The sequence below is a fragment of the Spermophilus citellus genome, assembly GCF_964194105.1.
Source record: "Spermophilus citellus genome assembly, chromosome: 4".
NCBI classification, from domain to species: Eukaryota; Metazoa; Chordata; class Mammalia; order Rodentia; family Sciuridae; genus Spermophilus; species Spermophilus citellus.
In genome coordinates this window covers 6,662,043-6,685,137 of record NC_138185.1, presented here as the reverse complement: position 1 = coordinate 6,685,137, position 23,095 = coordinate 6,662,043, and the positions used below count along the sequence as shown (strand labels likewise).

Genomic DNA, 23,095 nt, shown 5'->3' with positions numbered 1-23,095 from the left:
AAGTTCTAGGAATGTAGCTCAGTGGAAAAGCATTTCTGGTTTCAACCCCCAGCACTTAAATAAACAATAAATCAAAGCAAGCAGGTATCTATTTGGTAAGCTGCTTCAAATCCTTTTGGAATAAGACAAAGTACACATTTATTTGTCTAACTACTAATGAAATTTTCACAGATATCTTCGACCATTACACACCCCTGCCCCAAGCTAAAAAATATCTAACCCACTAGAATCCAGAACTCACAGAGTGGTGTTGTTAGGTCCACGCATAGTGAACAGCCTTTCAAGGGCATGGGCTGCGTAGGTGTGAACGACAATGCTCTCAGCTTGAAGATGATTGATTAAGAGAGGAACAGAGACTAATAGATGCTCTTTTGGTACCTAAAAAATAATAAACATGCTCTAAATCCAAGAATGCTATCTTTGAGTAAAAGATCATCTGAAGACAAGGATTTACTGATGTTAGAAACAAGTCTTTTCTTCTCCTCCTCTTCTAGCTCTGTTATAATGGGAGGTGACAATTTAGAGAAGTCAGAATTTCTACCTCCACATCAGGACTCCATTGGCCTTCTCACTCTATCTTCCAGTTCTTTCTCTGAGCATGAAGTGTCATCAGAGCAAAATCTTATAGAGAGAAGTGAACATGACATAGAAGGGCAAGATCATGGAGAAGCAGACTAAGATTTCACTAATATTTATTAGGTCATATTTATGAATAATTTCAAGATAATTTAATCCTTTTTTTTTGGGGGGGGGGGGGGACTATATGTATATTGGCTAATATCCCAAGGATATAAAGGACCACAAAAAAATCAAATTGCATTCAATAGTCTTACTATGTGAAAATATTGGTAATTATTTTGAAACTACTTACGCATTTTAGGATAAGGCAAATAAGTAATTTAGACATAAATGTAACATTTTTAGAAGTTTTAAAATACCTTATATAATCTTAAATTGAATCAGGAACAATTTTATTTCATTGTCAATGTATTTTCGGGCTCTCCCCTATGAAAAAGCCTAGAACCAGTGGTAATTCTTTAGTAATGTGCCTAGTACTCAGACATAATGATGTCTAAATAAAAACTCCCACCTTTTAAAAAAAGACAAAATATAAATGAATTAAAAGTACACATTTATTTTTCTGACTACTAATGAAATTTTCACAGATATCTTTGACCCACGCCCCTGCCCCAGGCTAATTTCGGTCTGGCCAGGATATGTACAAGAGCCTGGAATATCTTATTATATACAAAAGAATGGAGGCTACTAAAAGCTCCTGGGTTGAGGACAAGACAGAAACCTATGTGAAGAGGCCCAAAGATGGACAACTGCAATACCCTTAAAACCTTCACCTGTCATCTTTTGGGGGTTGCTAAGGCACCAGCTCATTACTATGAAAACTAATGGGGGAGGGAGGAGGCAGGTAAAAATTTATCCTGCGTTTCCTGTTTGAACTGGTAATTAATATCTACAACAACATAGAGGTGGTGGTTGTACAACATAATGAATATACCACTGAAGTACATAAATGTTAAGATACTGAATTTCATATTATACAAAGTATACCTTGATTTTTAAAATGAAATTAAAAACTGATAATGGAAAGTTCTTCACCTGAATCCACCAATCACTCTAAAAGTAAACATAAGTCACTGTATATGTCCTCATGAAATCAAAGGGTACTTATAATACATTCACATTCCTCCCAATTCAAATCTCCAACTCTACCAATACATAAGCATGCAGGGAAACAGAAGAACAAGCTAGAGTACCATGGGGGTGCAATCAGCCATCAGCACAGTGCAGGAGACTTTCCAGATGAATGACTGACAAGTAACAGGCATACAAGTGGGAGGGGAAAGGATCTCTTTTAAATTAAGAGATTTGAGACATAATCATAAGTAAAATTTTTAACGAAGCCATTATAAAAAGGCAAGATGCCAAAGGAAAATCAAGCATCATCTGAAATCCTAAGTTATTAAAGAGTTAAGGTTGGATTGGTTAGGTGTAGATATCAAATATGATGGCACAGATTAGAGAAGCTGGTATTTGTGATAAAACTCCTAAGTGGCGTAACAAATAAAAAGGTACTTACTTGATTCCTAAAAATCATAATATATTTGATACCATCAGCTTTAAGAACAGGAAATTCATTCACTATTAAAAAAAAAAATAAGTTAAAGTTACGTAAGTGATAAGGATAGTTACTCTCCAAATGAGTGACAACAATGAGTTTTAAAAAATAACTACAATGTCAAGTAATTAAAGTATACTTAATTATATCATGACCTACTATGTAGCCACTAATTCAGGCAGGATTATAAACAATTTTATCTTCCCCTTGCCTTTAAGCTTCTAAACAGATGAACACTTATTACTTGTACAATCATTAAAATGAATGGTGCTATAGCTCAGTGGTAGAGTGCTTGTCTAGCACAACTGAGGCACTGAGATCAATTCTCAGCACTGCATATAAATAAATTTTTTAAAAAAATCAAGGTCCATCAACAACTTAAAAAAAAAAAAAGTGATTTGGGCCATGTGCAAATACATTCCCAGAATACCAGCTATACTGAATCAAGATCATTCTTTCTGAGATTTGCTTTAAATTACTCTAGTGGTGGGAAAATAAATCAATGAAAGGGATAAAACACTGGCCAGTTATTAAAAAGGGATGATGATCACACAGAATCTCATTATAATACCCTGTCTACATCTAGGTACATGTAAATTTTCCAAAAATTTTTTTTTGAAAAAGGAATTATTTTGCCAGGCAGAGTGGTGCATGCCTATAATCCCCCGGGGACGCAGGAGGCTGAAGCAAGAGGATAATAAGTTCGAGACCAGCCCGACAACTTAGTGAGACCCTGTTTCAAAATAAAAAAATAAAAAGGGCTGGAAATATATCTCAGTGTAAATCTCCAGTATTGGGGGAATAAAAAGGAGTGGGGTGCTGGGATTGTGGCTCAGCGGTAGAGTACTCGCCTAGCTCATGTGAAGCTCTGGGCTTGATCCTCAGTATCACATAAAAATAAATTAATGAAATAAAGGTATTGTGTCCAACTACAACTAAAAAAGTATTTTAAAAGGGGGGAGGATTATCTTAATCTAGAATAATACACACTCATAAAAATAGGAAAGCTGTTGTTAATTTATCTGTTTTGGGCCGGGGTTGTGGCTCAATGGTAGTGTGCTTGCCCAGCATGCGTGAGGCACTGGGTCAATCCTGGGAACCATATAAAAATAAATAAAATAAAGGTATTAATAATAATAATATATATTATATAATATATATGTTTTTATTTATCAGTTACAAGCACTTTGAAATTGTACTTCAAGTTTTAAGAATTCTTTTTTTTTCTTTTTTTGGTACCTGGGATTGAACTTGGGGGCACTCGATCACTGAGCCACATCCCCAGTCCTATTTTGTATTTTATTTAGAGACAGGGTCTTACTGAGTTGCTTAGAGCCTCGCCGTTGCAGAGACGGGCTTTGAACTCAGGATCCTCCTGCCTCAGCCTCCTGAGCCACTTGGATTACATGTGTGTGCCACCGCGCCTGGAAAGAGTTCATTTTTCAAATGGTAAGGAAAAGGAAACCACAGAATAATTCCTGTTGATACATGATAACAAATTAAGATTCAGTCCACTTAACCCTATCTTCCTTCCAAATAAACAACACCCTCTCTATCAAAAGTTCATTTCAAGGGCTTGGGGCTATAGCTCAGTAGTAAAGTGCTTGCCTCGAATGTGTGAGGCAGTAGATTCGATCCTGTGTGTAAAGATACTGTGTGTTCATCTACAACTCATTAAAAAAAAAAAAAAAAGTTAATTTCAAGGGCCTGGAGTTGTAACTTAGTGGTAGAGTGCTTGCCTTGCACATGTGAGGCACTGGATTTGATTTTCAGCACCGCATATAAATAAGTAAATAAAATAAAGGTCTATCAACAACTAAAAAATAAAAAAAATAAAAATAAAAAAAGTTCATTTCAAGCCGGGCACATCTAAAATCCTAGCAGCTCGGGAAGCTAAGGCAGGAGGATCTTGAGTTCAAAGCCAGCCTCAGCAACTTAGCAAGGCCCCAAGCAATTCAGCAGTGAGACCCTGTTTCTCTAAAGAAAGGAGAAAAAAAGAAAAGAAAAAAAGGCCCAGGGATATGGCTCAGTTGTTAAGCGACTCTGGATTCAATCTCTGGTACAAAAAAAGGGGGTGGGGAAGAGAAGAAGAAAAGTTAATTTCAGAGCCAGGCAAGGTGGTGTATATCTGTAGTCCCACCCAAAACAAAAGATTACAAATTTAAGGTCAGATTGGATAACTTAGCAAGAAATGTAAATTTAAATTTATTTTATTTTTTTAAAAAGGGCTGGTGATACAGCTCAGAGATAGAGGTTTCCCTAGTAAGCACTAAGTCCTGGGTTCAATACCGGGTACTACACACATTAAAAAGTATTAAAAAGTCAATTTCAGGGCTGGGGTTGTGGCTCAGTGGTAGAGCAACTGCCTCACATATGTGAAGCCCTGGGTTTGATCTTCAGCACCACATAAAAATAAATTAATAAAGGTATCATGTCCATCTACAACAACAACAAAAAAAATTTTTTAATTTTTTTTTGAGTATCATGGTAACACAAAGAGTTCTTATTATGTCATAACTTCATAGTATACTGATACAAATAAAAATTTCAGGTATAGTACAAGTTGTAAGAAAGAAAACATTCCACAAAACTCACCATTAGCTGATTTTAAATCAGGGAGGATATGATTCACAAAGAACTCAGTCAGGTTTACTAGTTCATTAGCTTGAGTAATTCCATGCTGAAAAGGAAATTTGTAACGGGGTAAAATAACACTAAATGCCTGCATATATAACCAAAGCAGATATTTAATCAATTTTAGAAAAGCACAATAAAAACGCAGATGAACATTTCAAAACACAGTTTATATATAAAACAAGATTATCTTAACAGACAACAAAGAAACTTGTCTAAACTGAATAGCTAAGTTCAAGTTAATCATGTTTATACAGTGAGTGTCAGTGTATAAACATAACAATAACAAATGTGGCATCTGTAAAGAAACTTAAGTGCTTGGAGCTGAGGTTGTGGCTCAAAGGTAGATCGATTGCCTTGCACATGTGAGGCACTGGGTTCCATCCTCAGCATCACATAAAAATAAATAAATAAATGAATAAATAGAATAAATGTTAAAAAAAACAAAACAAAGAAACTTAAGTGCTTAATACATCAAGAGAAAGCTATCTTTCTCTGGTATTTTTTATCAGAACCAATAGGTTATCTTGTGAAACAAATTGTATTATGAGAGAGAGATTATTTCTTTTTTAATTCTGTGGTTACTGACCTCTGCTACAGAAAGAAAACTACACTGAAAAGATTTACCTTCTGTGTTTGGGCTTTTGATGCCAAAGATGTCACCAGGTAAATGGCAGCATCTTTGTGCTTCCAGTTGACAGATGGATTTTTTGCATATTCCTGGAGCATGGAATTAACATAACCAGAGAAGATTCCTGTCACAGGTCCCTCAAAAAACTTGCATAATCCTCGCACCAGATCACATGCAGCCCTTCGTCTAGTATCAATATCTACAAAGTCAAAAGGAAATATATCTTGGGAGAAAGAAAGCAGCAGCAAACAAGTGATCCAGCTTATATAAAAAAGAAATTGCCACCCAATAACTGTCAACAATGCATATCATAAAAAAATATTGTCTCCCTCCATAAGAAACACAAAATGAGAATAAAACCAAGGAGTTCATAGAATTATCATAAACATTACCTAGAATATAAAAAAGGGCAAATGATTCAATTTGATACTTTTGGGCAGAGCATGTAAGTGCTGCTTTTTAAAGCTGTTCAAGTTAAAGGAGGAATACTGTTGTTAGTACAAATCCTTATCCTAGCTCCTACTCCTCCCTATGGAAAATAGACTTAAAAGTGGTGAAAAAAAAATACACACCAGAGCCTTCCAAATCTCTTCTTATATACTCTTCAGAATTATCTTCAAATGCTTCTTCATCAGCAGCTACAAAAAAAGTTGAAATTTACAATCATTTCCAGAAGATACAGCGAAGCACACTTTCCTATCTAATGACTTCTTCAAATACTCTTTACATTATCACCTTGAGTAGAAACCATCACAATGAAAAACTAGTATTAGGTAATCCACACAGCTTTGAGACGCTGAGTGTCCCTGGAACTGACTTTCACTAATAACTTTCAAAAGTGGGGGGGCTGGGTTGTGGCTCAGTGGTACACGCTTGCCTAGCATGCGTGAGGCACTGGGTTTGATCCTCAGCACCACGTAAAAATAAAATAAAGATATTGTGCCCACCCACAACTAAAAACTAACAAGGAGAAAAAAAAAAAAGAACTTTCAAAAGTGGGTGTTGGAGATCAATCCAGGAATGTTGACTTTATATTGTTCCAAATAAGGACATTAAAACAAAAACAAAAATAACCATACTCACCATTTTTTGATAAGTCATTTAAACAAGTAGCAGAATAGCAGACAATATCAGGATAAAGATCTGTCCTTTAAATATAGTTTTAAGAAAACACAGAAGGAAATAAAACCTCACACCTACTGTCTTTAATTTACCATTTTGTTCCAGACTGATAAGCAATCACTTCTCTAATGACTACTGTGATATAAAACCTAATCCCTTCCATCTTCACTACTTTTCTTTACAACTATGAGACGAGGCATACATACAAATAGAGGCTCTTAGAACTATTTAACTTTAAACACAAACTAAGTGGGTTTTGATCTGTATATAATTAGTTAAATCACTTTTCCACTGTTGTACAGCAACCCCATTACAGCAAGACTTATATCACAGATGCCCTGTTTTCTGCCTTGGTTTAGAAAATAGGCAATAAGTAACCTGCAAGGAGTTTTATTTGAATATATCATCTTGTAATCAATTAGATTGAATGTTTCAAAAAAAAGGGAAGACTTTTGAAGTTTATGCTAACACACTTTAATTACCTCTAAATTCCATGTTAGGCACAATAACCTTTTCACAGATACTTGTCAGTGTGTTCTGGTCCTCAAACAGATTCTTATAATGAGGTCTTTCACAAACTGAAGCCAGAAATTGAATTGCGTTACTCACCAACTGAAACAAAGGAAAAAAATAAGAATATTTTAAAAACAAAACCAAACAGTTCATTTTTGAGGAAGGGTAGGGGGGGGAAGGAAATATCTTTCATTTCTCTCCACCACCATCTTACCAAATCATATTTAACCTCTTGACCTGTTGTAACTAGTAAATTCCAGATGGCTGTGACAAAACGAGGCAGGTACCGCTGAAATTCTTCATCATACTTTTGTGCATAGAGAGCAGCATTATCACAGATCTGTGATTTTAAAAGCTCCAATAAGCCTGCTTCCTCTTCATCCTCACATAAAAGAAGAGATAAAACTCAAAACATGTGACTTTAATGGTTTACAAATAGTTTATCCAAGTTTCCATATTCTCTACCATAAATAAGGGGAGTAATTTCTGAGTGAGACTCCTCTATTTATTTTTATGTGGTGCTGAGGATCGAACCCAGTGTCTCATGCATGCTAGAGAAGCACTCTACCATTGAGCCAAACCCCTGCCCTGAATGAGATTTTTAAAATTTAAATTTAAATCAATTACAGTAAACTACATCTATGCCAACAATCTGATGGGTACATTGGCTCACACCTGTAATCCCAGCAACCCGGGAGAGGGTAAGACAGGAGGATCACAAGTTTGAGCCCTGCCTCAGGAAAACTTGGTAAGACTCTGTCTCAAAATTAAAAAAAAAAAAAAAAAAGGGCTGGGGATGTGGCTCAAGTGGTAGTGCGCTCACCTAGCAAGTGTGAGGCACTGGATTCGATTCTCAGCACCACATAAAAAAATAAAATAAAGATATTGTGTCAAACTAAAAAATAAATATTAAGGGGCTGGGGATGTGGCTCAAGCGGTAGCGCGCTCGCCTGGCATGCGTGCGGCCCGGGTTCGATCCTCAGCACCACATACAAAGATGTTGTGTCCGCCGAGAACTACAAAATAAATATTAAATAAATAAATAAATAAAAACAAAAACCCAGGACTGGAGAGGGTAGGGATATATCCCAGTGGGAGAATGTCCCTAAATTCAATTCCTAGTATAAAAAAAAAAACAACAAAAGAAAAAACCAGTGAAATATTTCTTATTAATCACTACAAGTAGCCTCAAAGTTCAAATTAAATAAATCCTTTTTTCTGATTTCAGAATTACAAAATATTTCCATATCACACTGAAAAAAAATGCCTATTATAGAAACCTGAATGATAAAGAGCACATCACACTCTCTGTAATAGTTAAGATACATCCTTGTTGCCTTCTCCCAAAAGGTTTATCATTTCAAATATATTAAGATGTGCATTTGCACATCTTTTGTCCCTACCCACAAAAAAGCTAATGCTACAGGATTCTCACATACAGTGTTTGGTTATAAAATAGTGAACCACCATTAAAAAACAGCCATGTTCATTCAAATACCTTATAGCACTGTTTCTGGCTGCTTTCACACAACTGCAGAGTCACAGCAACACAAACCATCTGGCTGCACCAAGCAGAAAATGTTTACTAGCTGGCCAGTTACGGAAAATGTCTTCACCCTAACCTAACTGTGACAGTGATTTGGGCCAGACATCACAGTTTATTCCTTAAAACCTAAATTTATTTCAGATGCAAGTGTGAAGAAAATCTTTTGTTTTTTGAAGGAGTGGAGTTTTTTGGTTTTTTTTCAACAATATTCTTAGTGGACTAACATAATTATTTTACAGGAGCACATCTTTTTTGTTTCTTTTAACTTACTCAAATGCAGACTTTTTTTTATACAGCAATGGTCTGTTTTCCTTTGTGTATCCCACCTTCAAAATCTGAACTGCTAATTCTGATTTGTTTTATCTGGTTTGCTAACATTCTAAATATTTTATTTTATATTTTAAAATGGACACAGTATCTTTATTTATTTATTTTTATGTGGTGCTGAGGATGGAAACCATGCCTCACACGTGGTAGGCAAGTGCTCCACTGCTGAGCCACAAACCAGCCCCTAAAAGTTTGTTTGTTTGCTTTAAAGGTATTAGGGATGAACACAGGGGTGCTCTATCACTGAGCTATATACCAAACCCTTTTCATTTTTTTAGACAAGGTCTCACTAAATTGCCCAGGCTGGCCTCTGACTTGCAATCTTCTTGCCTTCCCCTCCCAAGTAGGTGGAATGACATGCATGCACCCCCAGCCCCAGCACAAGTAGATCTGGAATATATTAATACATGAGCAAATGGGCAGCACAAAATAAGCACTATATGTTGAAAAGTACATACTACAAAACCCAGATCAGAAAACTTTACATATTATAAACATTTGCAATTTTCCCTGTTGCCCAACCTATGAATGATTTTTTTAAAAAGAGGCTAACATTATAGGTCTAAATTTTTTTGTAAGAATATTCAAAGACAAGTAACTTATTTCATAGAATATTTGTGACTACTTTAAAGCTTTACTTTCAATAATGTAGTGACATAGCCTTATCTGTACACTGTAACTTAAGCCAGGTCCAAAATATGACTTTTTTTTTTTTAACATATTATACATAACCAAATATGGACTATCAAACAGAAGAAATTACTTGCACTTGTAGAATTCTATCTATTAACATTCTGGAGCAAACAGGTTTTCAGAGGGTACCCAAACAACTTTTTTTTTTTAAATTTTTAATATTTATTTTTTAGTTCTCGGCGGACACAACATCTTTGTTGGTATGTGGTGCTGAGGATCGAACCCGGACCGCACGCATGCCAGGTGAGCACGCTACCGCTTGAGCCACATCCCCAGCCCCCCCAAACAACTCTTAATGAAAGAAAAATGCTATTTATGCAACAATTTAAATACTTACATCAGTTTGTAGAAGCTTATTATCCAGTGTCAACAGGGTATGAAAATGGTTCATCCAAGTTTCCATATTATCTTCAAAAAATTCAGGAAGATCCTAAAGAATAATTATATTGACTTGAAACTTTCAATTAAAAAAATAATAAGTATACTATTCAATAAATTTCTCTATCACAACAAACATTTTATGCATGCCTATGGGCTTAAGTCCAAACTGTTGTTGAAAAACATTATTTATTGTGACAAGAATTCTCTGCTCCAGCTAGGTCTGTGGCAGCTGAATAAACCACTCTTTTCCTCTTTTTGTGTATTTTCATCACAAATGGTGATACCCTCTACCCAATCCCAATCTATTTACTCTTTCAAGGTCCAGCCACACTATACAGTGCCTTTCCTTAAATGACAGTGTTTGCTGGGGGCAGTGGTACACGCCTATAATCCCAGCAGCTCAGGAGGCTTTGGCAGGAGAATTCAAAGCCAGCCTCAGCAAAAGTGAGGCACTAAGCAACTCAGTGAGACCCTGCCTCTAAATAAAAAATAAAATGGAATGGTAATGCAGTTCAGTGGTTAAGCACCCCTGAGTTCAATCTCCGGTACAAAAAAATAAAAAGCCCAGTGCTTACCAATATGCCCCTTTTCTTTCTGAACTACTGCACTTACTATAAGATGATGAGCAATTCAGACTCAAACACACGATCTGATATAGTTGCTGATTTCCTGGGACACAGTACAATACTCCCTTCTTAGGAACAACCCCCTAAGAGAGATGATGCCTCCTTTGGGTTCCTCGTGTTTCCCAAGCTTCATTTCTCCTGACTTTTAAGAATCAGAACTCAGGGGCTGGGATTGTGGCTCAGTGACAGAGCACTTGCCTAGCATGTGTGAGGCACTGGGTTCAATTCTCAGTACCACATGTAAACAAATAAAGATCCAATTCTATTAAAAAAGAAACAGAACTCAAAAGAAGGTATAATATAAAACAGTATTCATTTAAGTAAAAATTTCTCAAACTGCCATGTAGCTAAACATGTATGTGGGGCATATCACCTGGGCTGTTTTCTTCTATTGTACCCAAGAGAATACAATTTTCTTCTGGGTAATGCATTACCACTATGAGCGTAGTTATGATGTGAGGATAAGTTCATTACTGCCTATGAATAATAAAAAGGCCAAATCCTAGCTTTGCACAGTAGCTGAGGCAGGAGAACCTGAAGCCTCAGGCCATCCTAGGCAATTTATTAAGAACCTGGGGATGTAGCTCAGTGGTAAAGCACCTCTGGGCTCAATCACGATAGTCAAGAAAGAAAAAAAGACCAAATCCTTCTTTTTCCTAATATACAGCACCCTGTGTCAGCACCCTTAGCTTGGTCCTGGAGCTCTGAATCTTAAAATTAATGAATCTCAAACAGAAAAAAATGATTGGAGGCTACAATCTCAATAACAACACAGTACCCAGGCCTTTTTTTTTTTTTTTGAGTTGTATATGGATACAATACCTTTATCTATTTATATGTATGTGGTGCTGAGGATTGAACCCAGTGCCTCAAACTTGCAAGGCAAGCGCTTCAGCACAGCACTACAACTCCAGGCCTTTCTTGCTATTAACAAAGGTTCTTATCCTCTTTGAAGCCTGGTACTTCAGTCTTCTATCTCCCCCATATCTTCCAATAAAAGCCCTTTTGTACAAGCTAGCCAGGGACCCCTAGCCAAAATATTGTTGCTCTAATGTTAATATCCATGCAAATGGACAAAAGAGGAAACCTTAAAGGTCTAATTTCTCAGTGCCTTCAATCAAATAGTATACTCTAAAAGGATGACATGGGATGTGGGGCTCCCTTAACTTACTGGATCCAAAAGAAAGTGATTTTCTCCCATGAAACATCCATTAGACTATTTAGGGAATACTGTATAAAATAAAATACTGGGGCTGGGGATGTGGCTCAAGCGGTAGCGCGCTCGCCTGGCATGCGTGCGGCCCGGGTTCAATCCTCAGCACCACATACCAACAAAGATGTTGTGTCCGCCGAGAACTAAAAATAAATATTAAAAATTCTCTCTCTCTCTCTCTCCTCTCTCACTCTCTCTTTAAAAAAAAAAAAATACTGAATCAGGCACAGTGGTGCACACCTGTAATCTCAACTACTAAGGAGGTTGAGGTAGAAGGATCACAATTTCAAGTCCAGCCTGGGCAACTTGGTGAGATCCTCTCTCAAAATAAAAAGAGCTCATTAGTTGAGTGTTTGCTTAGCTTGTGAAAGGCACGGGTTCAATTCCCAGTATTGAACCAAACAAAACTGGATAAAGTTCATGATGAATAGGAAGAGCGTTATAGCATCATAAATGCTAATATGCCAAGAAAAAAAAAAGGGAAAAAAAAAAAAAGGAAGAGCGTGGCATGGTGGTGCATACTTTTACTTCCTGCTACTTGGGAGGCTGAGGCAGGAAGATTTCTTGAGTCCAGGAGTTTGGGGCCAGCCTGGACAACACAGCAAGACATAATCTCATGAAATAAAGAAAGAAGGCAGGCAGGAAGGAAAAGAGGGAGGGAAGGAAGAAGAAAGGAAAGAAGGAAGGAGAGAGAAAAAGGAGAGCCAGAAAAAGTTTTCCTTTAGAAAAATTAATTCTGGCAAAGAAGTCTTTATCCACTGGATTATGTTTGACATCAAAAACAGAAAGAAAGGGGCTGGGGTTGTGGCTCAGTGGTAGAGCACTTGCCTCGCATGTGTGAGGCACTGAGTTCGATTATCAGCACTACATACAAATAAACAAATAAATAAAGGTCCATCAATAAAACATTTATAAATAAATAAATAAATAAAAAGGTATTGCATCCAACTACAACTAAAAAATAAATATTAAAAAAGAAAGAAAGAGAAAATAAAAAACAAGAAATTAAATGAGGGCTGGGGACATAGCTCAGTTGGTAGAGTGCTTGCCTCACATGCACAAGGCCCTGGGTTCAATCACCAGCATCACACACACACACACACACACACAAAAAAAAAAAAAAAAAAAAAAAAAAAAAAGAAAAAAAGAAAGAAATTAAATGAAAACTTACCTGAAAGTTTAAACTGTAGAACAGTTTTGAGATTAGAATCAAGGAAGAAAAAAGAATCCTCAAGGCAGAGGCATCATTTGCATGGGTACTGCACAGTTCAATGGTGGCCTTGGAAAGGAATTTAGGAACATGGTGTGTTAAACCCCACGCACTCATCTCAGTGAAATACCCTTGCTTTCTGCTGACACTACTCCTATTTCTTCTCTAAAATGTAGCTTTAAATCATAGTTTATGGTTAAGTAACTGAAAAACAAGTATACATTTTTAACTTATCCATAACATCATTTGGAAAAATCTAATGCTAATATTCTGAATTATACCAGTCCAGTCACCTACGTACATATATATAAATATATTACACAAATCACTTTTATGCTCATTAAATAATTTCTCTGCCACCTGACATGCTGTTTCTAATTTTGCTCATTATTCTAACTATAGCAGGCTTATCTACAAAATTTTGGGGCATACCTCTAACTTCCACAGTGCAAGACTCTAATAAAAGTCAACACCAAGGCAGCACTATATAAAAGCACAGGTTTTGAAAGATAGATCTGCATACAACCCAGACTGTATTACTCATAAGGAGTGTTATTTTAAGAAACTAGGTTATTTTACTATGAGCCCTAATATCCTTACCATTACATGTGAATAATGCCTATCTTATAGAGAGTATGAGAATCAAATGAGAAAATATACATAAGAAGTCCTACTCTGTGTACACCTACTATGTAAAAAACACTCAATAAATATCACTTCCTATATCCTTGAGTTAGGGGATGTAACCCTAAGAGTTTCTCAATGAAACTACAGCATATATCATTCTTAATGGTGAAATATTGAAGCCTTCTCTTGAGATCAAGACTAATACAAAGATGCCTTCTATTACCACTTTAATTCAAAAAGCACTGTGCTGAAGGTCATAGACAATGTACTAAAACAAAGTAAAAGAAGTATGCAAGCATGGAAAAGAAAATAAAACCATCATTATTTGCAGATAATGCAAGTGTGTTCACAAAAAATCCACAAGAATCTTCAGCTAAACAGTTATACCCAATGAGTTAACCTAGAAAGGTAACTAAACATAAAGTCAATATGCAAAACTTAATCAAAAAACCCACATTCTTCTACAAAATGATAAAATTATGTATATATCCTATGTATCACAAGAGTAAAATTTAAAACACCATTTAAACACTATCTGGAAAAAAAATAAAATGCTCCAAAATAAAGTCAACAAAAGACATACGTATCCTCTACTAAGAAAACTATAACCCAATGTTGAGAAAAATTAAGAACTAAATAAACGGGTGTACCCAGTCATTAAAAATTAAATACTCTACAGATCATTTCTTTCCCAAATTGATCTACAGAATTGATAAAATCCCAAGCAAAATTAACCAAAAAAAAAGGAAGAAAACAAACAAAACAAACAAACAAACAAAACCCCCCAGCTTTTCTCAACAAAATATCCCACTCTGGAAAAGTAGTACAATTTCTATACCAAATGAACTTGGCACAGACTATTTCACTGTAATATGGTTAAGACTTTTTTTTTTCCCCAGGGGGTGGGGTCTGTGCGCGTGTGTAGGGTACTGGGGATTGAACCCAAGGTTACTTTATTCCTTGGCTACTATGTCCCCAGCTCTTTTTTTCTTATTTCAAGACAGAGCTTGCTAAGTGGCTTAGGGCCTCACTAAATTGCAGACTGGCAGTCCACCTGCCTCAGCCTCCCAAGCTGCAGGGATCACAGACCAGTAAGCCCAGCTGGCTAAGATTTTTGACATGAAAAAGAAATAAACATCTTCACCAATCTAATAGGGGGGAATCAATTATCCCACTTTGCTTAATTTTATTATAGTAATTAAAAATGTACTATGAAACTCTGTACATACTCTACATTACTGAATATTACATAACCTTCTTATATATGTTTTTTTTTTCCTTTTTTGCTTTACTGAGGATGGCACCAAGGCTGCTTTACCACTGAGCTACATCACTAGTCCTTTTAAATGCCAGGTGTGGTGGCGCACACCTATAATCCCATCGGCTCAAAAGGCTGAGATAGGAGGACTTCAAGTTCAAAGCCAGCTTCAGCAAATTAGCAAGGCCCTAAGCAGCTCAGTGAGATCCTGTCTCTAAATAAAATACAAAATAAGACTGGGGATGTGGCTCAGTGGTTGAGTGCCCCTGAGTCACCCCCCCACACACCACCAAAGAAATCACTAGTCCTTTTAATATTTTGAGATGGGGGTCTTGGAAGTGCCAAACATCCAGCTAACCTTTCCTTTGAAAATAAGAAATGAACAGCTTTTCTGGAGTTAGCGCAAGACTTGGTATGAGTCAGGCATGGTGGTGCATGCCTGTAATCCCAGTAGTTCAGGAGGCTGAGGATGGAGGATCAAAATTAAGAGGCCAGCCTCAGTAATTTAGCAAGACCCTAAGCAACGTAGTGAGACCCTGTCTCAAAATTAAAAAAAATAGGGCTGGGGCTGCAGCTCAGTGGTAGAACACTTGCCTTGCACACGTGAGACACTGGGTTGAATCCTCAGCACCACATAAAAATAAACAAATAAAATAAAGACATTTAAAAAATAAAAAATCAATGAAGAAATTCAAAAGGCAGGGGGATATAACTCCTGGTAAAACACCTGTGGGTTCAGTCTTGGTACAAATAAACAAACAAAGCTAGGGTTGAGCCAGGTGCAGTGGTGCATACCTATAACTCCCTGATTTGGGAGTCTACAGCAGGAGACTGCAAGTAAGAGGCCAGCCTGGGAAACCTAGCAAGACCTTGTCTGAAAATAGAAAATAGAAAATGCTACGGGATATTGCTCAGTGGTAGAGCACTCCTGGGTTAAATGACTAGTACCACAAAAACATAACAAAATAAAAACTAAAAAAACCCTAACAACTAGGTTTAAGATCAGATCAGCCCCTATTAACTGTGTAAACCCTCTTTCCTGTAAAAAAGGAATTAACATCTTTTTCAAATCTTATACAAAAACCAAGAACATGTTTAGGAAAGTAGCTTATGCACTGAAAAATGAAATAATTAATTTAATACCCATTCAAATCAAAATGTGGATCTCTTTCTTTAGAGATACATAATTACTTGGGTGAAATAATATGATGCCTAGGATCTGCTTTTAAATATTCCTACAAAAGTAGGGGAATAGGTAAAAAACCCAAAATATTGGGTAATTGTTATACTTACATAATAGGAGTTCATTATATCATCTTCTCTACTTCTGAATGGTTTGAAAGTTTTCAAAATAAATGCTGCCTCCGTAAGAAAAACCACTCTACTAAATAACCCCTCAAGCACTTCAAAATTTACACAAAAATTTAAGCAATTTTAAAATACTAAGTTATTTAAAAATATCTCTAAGATATTATTCCATACCTTAAAGAGATTAGTCAAAGGCAAGGCAAAGGCATCCAGAACAAGCTTAATTTCAGTCCATAACTCATTTGACTTAAATTCATGACGATATCTAGAAAATTAAGGTAAAGTAGATAAATTTACAAATTTTGTTTACTCACTTTAGGTCTTCAAAGACGGATGTTCATTAAACATTTGAGTAGACAGACATCTATGACTAGATGGTTTCCTGAAATTCAAAGGGAATTCTTGGTTTTCTTTTTAAAGGAATCAAAACTAATTATTTCACAGGCAATAGCCTAATATAAAATAAACATGTTACTTGAGAAGAAACAAACAATGACGAACCAAAAGATATATGCTCTTAATTTAGAATGGTACTACTCAAAGGAGTAAGAACAGTCACAAAAATATAACTATATAGCAAATATCATAGAAAAAGCATATAAAGAAAATGAATTTCTACATTAATACCTTTTAAATAATGAATGCGCAGTACGAAGGACTCCATTAATAACATGGAAATCTCCACTCTGAAAGCGATTCACCATTTCTGTCAACAGGTCGGGCCATTTCTGAGGGAAATCTTCTCTGCCAATAATACTAATAGCATCACTCAACTGGGGAAGGAACAGATGAATCAGATGACTGTCTACCCAGGAGCCTACCTAAAAAGCAGAGACACATTACCTGCTTCTGAATTTGCTCTGGGCTGCTCAGCATCAGGTGCACGATGTTGGCTTTAATGGCTACTCGATCAGCTTCACAAATTTTGTTCAGCTCATCTTCAACCTAAAAGAAAACATCAATGAGTACCATGAAATCCATATTCATATATAAGTCTGTAGGTAAAAAACAGAACACTTTTAATTTCCCAGTTTTCGGGGGGGGGGGGGGGAAGTAGGCTGTTTTCCTTAGTTTCCCTCTACATAAATGGGTCACAAATTCCTTTGAGAATCTGATGAAAGCATGAATCTTCTCCTCCCTAAAATGTACACTCCTTCCCAAATTTAAATATTTCAAATATAAATAATGAGGTTCTCTGACTGCCTAATGTCAGTTAAGAATTTCAGTTCTGGAAAGGATGGTAGCTCAGTGGCAGGGATGAAAGAGGCCCTGGATTCAATCCCCAGCACTACCAAGACAAAAACAACTCAGTTCTATATATAAACTAATCAGCAAAACACATGGTTAAGATTCTTTTTTAATATTTTTTTTAGTTGTAGATGGACACAATACCTTTATTTTATTTGTTCTTATGTGGTGCTGAGGATTGAACCCAGTGCCTCCCATGTACCAGGCAAGTGCTCTATCACTGAGCTACAACCCTAGCCCTGGTTAAAATTCTTTATAGTCATTTTTAAAAGCTTCAAGTAAACTTTTACCTTACTAGTTAAAATGCATCTTAGAGTGTATCACTCAAAGAGGTTCTAGAATTCTCTAGTTTTATAAACCAAGACAGAGAGACTAGCATGCCTAACAGTAGAGGAATGGACTTTTAAGCAGACATTTTTTAAGAGTTACCAAATCATTTCACCTATATGGTAATAGTTGACTATAATTGTTTTGTGAAATCTTCTACAGGATCAAGAAAAAAGATCCTAAATATTTAAGCAAGTTTAAAGCTGACTTTTAGAACTGAGAATTTTTTTCAATTTTAATGGTTTCTCAAATCCAGAATTACTGATGTGGGGACAAGTGCACGGAGTATTGCACGCATGGTATACTTTAAGGGAGTGGCAAACCGCTCCCTAGTGCTAGGTGCAACAGCGGCAAACCGCTAACCCCAACCCCGTAGGCATAGCCCCGGGCCAGAGGCTGCTCGTTGTATTCCCTGCACTTGCTCCATGGCCCGCTCTTCGCTCTTCGATTGGTCGCTGTAGGAACAATTGGCCAGAAATTCTATTGGTGGCTGCCTGTAACCTGCTTAGCTGCTACCTGAGTATATTTACATGGTAACTGTGCAATAAAATCAGACCTGCTTCCTGCTTGGCCTCCAGAGGTCTTGATAGTGACTCCCTAGCCACACTCTCCTCTACCCTGTTCCGTGGACCTCCTCACTGGACGAGAGAGAGCCCACGCACACTGATATCTTGGACCAGATAACTCTTTGTTGTGAGGAGCTACCTTGTACACTGCAGGATGAACAGAAGCAGGCTTTGGCCTCTACTCACCACAGGCTAGTACTGGCACACAACTATGACATCTCTAGATATTGCCAAATGCCTCCTAGTGGGCAAAACTACCCTCATTTGGGAATCATTGTTGTGTGTGAAAGTAGGGAAAATTTATTATTTCCCTATTTCTTTATTCATAATTCCACATAAGCTGTTAAACTTGTAGCACAAGAAAGTTTCCCCGTAATAAATCAGAACATACCTCCATATCCTACAAGACATAGGGCAATCAAAATCTTTTACCAAAAATTAAAAATCTAGCCAGGCATGGTGGCGCACGCCTGTAATCCCAGCAGCACAGGAAGCTGAGACAGGAGGATCAAGAGTTCAAAGCCAGGGGCTGGGGATGTGGCTCAAGCGGCAGCGCGCTCGCGGCCCCGGGTTCGATCCTCAGCACCACATACAAACAAATATGTTGTGTCCGCCAATAACTAAAAAATAAATATTAAAATTCTCCCTCTCTCTAAAAATAAATAAATAATTAATTAATTAAAAAAAAAAAAAAAAGAGTTCAAAGCCAGCCTCAGCAATGGCAAGGTGCTTAAAGCAACTCAGTGAGACCCTGTCTCTAAATAAAATACAAAATAGGGCTGGGGATGTGGCTCAGTGGTCGAGTGCCTCTGAATTCAATCCCTGGCACCCCCCCCCCGCCCGGCCCGGCACAAAAAATTAAAAATCTAAATTATTTTGCATTCCATTGGGGGGGGGCTTTTTTTTTTTTTTAAGATGGAGGTCTCACAGTGTTCTTAGGCTGACCCTGTCCCTCTGCCTCTGTCTCCTAAATAGATGGTATTACAGGAACATACCACTATACTCAGCTTAAAATTCCAATATGTGATTTTTTTCAGTTTTTTAATTTTCCCAGTCCACAACATCAGTTACTTCAATTATTCATTTAGACTCTCTTCTCACATATCATCTCTTCAATAGGAAGTGACCTAGAGTTAAATTTCAATCATAAAGGAGATTTAAATCAAGTCACACACTTCAGCAACCTGTTATGAGTTGAAAGAATCAGTAAAAATTCAAATGAAGTAATTTAAATTTGGGGGAACAGGTCCTATTTAATTTTAATTTGTGTCTCAATCTCTTAAGAGCACTGGTTTTTACAAATCTTAAAAACACACATCCACAAAATACGTACAATTCTCCAGTTCCTTTTAATATAGTTTTTGAATGTTACTGAAGCACAAACTTTGATGACATTATCTTGGGACTTCTCCAATAATGTTAAAAGCAACAGTGGATAATTCTGATTTCCTTCTACAGATTCAAGAAATTTCTCAGCTGTAAAAGAATTTTCATGTTAGAAGACTTGTAATAATCAAAATCTTTGCACTTTATATTCATTAGGTATATCTTTAAGTAAAAAGGATCAAAAATTTAAATATTAGGATATTGTCCCTTAGAATCCACTGAAGGTCTATAGGGCCTCATGTTTCTTATCTACTACAATGTTCATATGGCATTATATAATGCTTCAATTTCCAAATCACTTTATCATCCATTAATTCATCTGATTCTCACACAACTATGAAATGTCCCACTGGGAAGATCACTTCATGAGAAGAAGCTGCTTCCCAAAGAGATTAAATAACTTTAAAGGTGAAAGCCATATATTCTGTCTTGTTCTAGAAAGAATTATTATTAGTAATATTAATACTAACATTTCTTTTATAGGACTGGGATGAAAATCAAATGAGTTAATTCATGCTAAAATTTATTTTTAGCCATGTGGTTCTGGTGTGGTGCTTTACCCATATACATTATTTCATTAAGTTATCACTATTACCCAGAAAGGTGGTAGCATCTTCATTTTACTTATTTATTTATTTTTGAAGCCGGGTCTTGCTAAGTAACTGAAGATGACCATGGACATTTAATCCTCGGTCCTCAGCCTCCTGAGTCACTGGGATCACAGGCGTACACCACCAATGCCCTGATATCCTCATTTTGCAGTCAAGGCCATTGGAAGTTTGAGCTAAGAAGCTTTCTTCACTGAAAAAGTTTTAGTCTAATCTTAATTCTATCATACCAGCCCTAAACTTAGTCCTGAGTATTAGAAATGAACTTACACCAAGATTTTACCCAGATATTTTCAAACCATTTAACACTCTGGGATAAATTTCCAAGATTTATTTATCTCAGTGAAAGACAGTATTTGTTTTAATTTTTCCTACTGTTTCATAAGGAAATAACCATTCCCAAATTCCAATAATTTTTGAAAAGCTCCACCCTTAATCTTTTATTTTCCAGAATTCAATAGCACCACTTAACATCTTCCCTTTTTATGGATGGAGTCCCAAGAGTTTAACAAACATCCTCAAACCCTTCCCTATTTGTGTATATTATGCCCTTCTTGAAGAATGAGGAGTGGTGATTTGAAAATGTTTTCAGGAGGGAATATTACTGTGGTTTTGTATGAGTACAGGTTTTGGTTGTCTGACTACCTTTTTAAGGGTCAGCATTTCATATAGGGCCAACACACTTTATTTATGATTTGGGGAAAAGCCCAAATCTCTTTACTAATTGCAATCAATACTGTGGAAGCAATCTTCTCACAAGTTTGTCTACTCCTTTCCGTGTCCATTTCCTTCAACTTATAGAATACTCTACTGACATGTTTCCGCATATTCAAGAAGCCTCAATAGGTCTTCCAGTTCATCCACGCGACTGTCACATTCAGTTGAAGTACCTATAAACTAGGATCCATACACATTTCCATTTCCAGAACACTCTATCAAGATATTGATTGCCTAGCATATGTAAGGCCCTGGGTTTGATCCTCAGCACCACCAAAATGAAGGGGGGGATTATTTCTACACTTTGTCCTGGATTCATAAAGCATAGTACCCTAACCTTTCAAAGATATACATACATAACTCTGTGTGTGTGTGTATACACACATACATTTACATCCATTTATTTTATTTTTATAGTGCCAGGAGTTGAAACCACGGCCTCAAGCATGCTAGGTAAGCACTCTACCAGAACTACATCTCTGGTTGCTAAAAAAAAAAAAAAAAAATTGTTCAGCCTTACATGTGCTAGGCAAGTGCTCTACACAGAGCTACAACCCCAGTTCCCTAAAAATATTTTTTAATAGGCAATGTTGTCAAAGGTTTTCCGAGAAATTCTAAGAAGATTAAAGTCATTAACTTACCTTTATTCAGAAACACATTATTTCTTCTTCCTTTTTTTTTAATGTTTATTTTTTAGTTGTAGGTGGACAAATAAAATAGCTTTATTTTATTTTTATGTGGTGCTGAGGATTGAACCCAGTGCCTCACACATGCTAGGCAAGCACTCTACCATTAGGCCACAACCCCAGCCCAGGGACACATTACTTCTTTAAGCACTAATAAGAAAATCAATTTGCCTTCTCAGAAATCACCCACATGCCAGAGGTGGTGGTATGCACCTATAATCCCAGTGGCTGTGGGTAGGAGGGCAGGTGTGGAGGGATGCCTTGTCAGAAGGATCACAAATTCAAAGCCAGCTTCAGCAACTGAGACCCTAAGCAACTCAGTAAGACCCTATCTCTAAATAAAATACAAAAAATAGGGCTGGGGGGATATGGCTCAGTGGTCGAGTGCCCCTGAGTTAAATCCCCAGTACCCCCTCAAAAAAGAGAGACACAAAGTCTTCTTTATGAGCATGACATTAAGAAAGTTCTGGGGCTGGGATTGTGGCTCAGCAGTAGAGCGCTCGCCTACCACGTGGAAGACCCTGGGTTCGATTCTCAGCACCACATAAAATAAATAAATAAAATAAAGATATTAAAAATGTTTAAAAAAAAAAAAAGTTCTGAATAAGCAAGTTAGGAGTATTTCTGGTTAAAATGTCTTACATCAAGGACCACCAACTGACTGCTCGTAAGACCTATCTGTTCTCCAGAAGCAGTGTATTTAGTTTTCATTGTCTCAAATTATTAATTAAAAATAAATAAAAATATGTGTGTATGTACACACACATATCCAGAGGCACTTTACCCCTGAGTTACATCCATAGTACTCCTTCCTAAGTTTTTTAAAATAATTTTTTTAGTTATGTGGACACAATACCTTTATTTTATTTATTCATATGTGGTGCTGAGGATTGAACCCGGTGCTTCACATGCACTAGAGGGCACTCTACCTGAGCCACAATCCCAGTCCCTCCTTTTTAAATTTTTGACAGGGTCTAAGTTGCTGTATGCTGACCCTGAACTTGTTACCTTCCTGCCACAGCCTCCTGAGTCACTAGGAGCACACCACCATTCCTGGCCTGTTTCTGTTTTTTTATTTTTTTCCCACTGAAGTTAGTTGCTATCATTTAAATGAGAGCTAGATGGGATGGTGCATGCCTGTAACCCCAGTGACTTGGGAGGCTGAGGCAGGAGGATTTCAAGTTCAAGACCAGCCTCAGCAACTTAGCAGAGCCCTAAGCAACTTAGCAAGACCTTGTCTCAAAATAAAAAGAAAAAAGGGCAGGGGATGTACGTAGCTCACTGATAAAGCACATTTGGGTTCAATCCCCAGTACCCTTCATCAAAATATGAGG

At 36.8% G+C, this 23,095-nt stretch overlaps 1 protein-coding gene across 1 annotated transcript in view; it reads right to left on the bottom strand.

Moving 5' to 3' along the window:
• Positions 1–23,095, bottom strand: part of CSE1L (chromosome segregation 1 like) — a 43,812-nt gene that overhangs the window by 9,032 nt on the left and 11,685 nt on the right. Inside the window, exons 3-15 of the mRNA XM_081291757.1 lie at positions 19,698–19,840; positions 17,067–17,168; positions 16,851–16,996; positions 16,398–16,488; positions 12,992–13,099; positions 9,938–10,030; positions 7,249–7,416; positions 7,004–7,133; positions 5,972–6,037; positions 5,396–5,598; positions 4,730–4,814; positions 2,096–2,157; positions 242–378 (exon numbers count right to left, since the gene is read on the bottom strand). Of these exons, the coding sequence (XP_081147883.1) occupies positions 242–378; positions 2,096–2,157; positions 4,730–4,814; positions 5,396–5,598; positions 5,972–6,037; positions 7,004–7,133; positions 7,249–7,416; positions 9,938–10,030; positions 12,992–13,099; positions 16,398–16,488; positions 16,851–16,996; positions 17,067–17,168; positions 19,698–19,840 (1,534 nt within the window). The remainder of the gene's footprint in view (positions 1–241; positions 379–2,095; positions 2,158–4,729; positions 4,815–5,395; positions 5,599–5,971; positions 6,038–7,003; positions 7,134–7,248; positions 7,417–9,937; positions 10,031–12,991; positions 13,100–16,397; positions 16,489–16,850; positions 16,997–17,066; positions 17,169–19,697; positions 19,841–23,095) is intronic.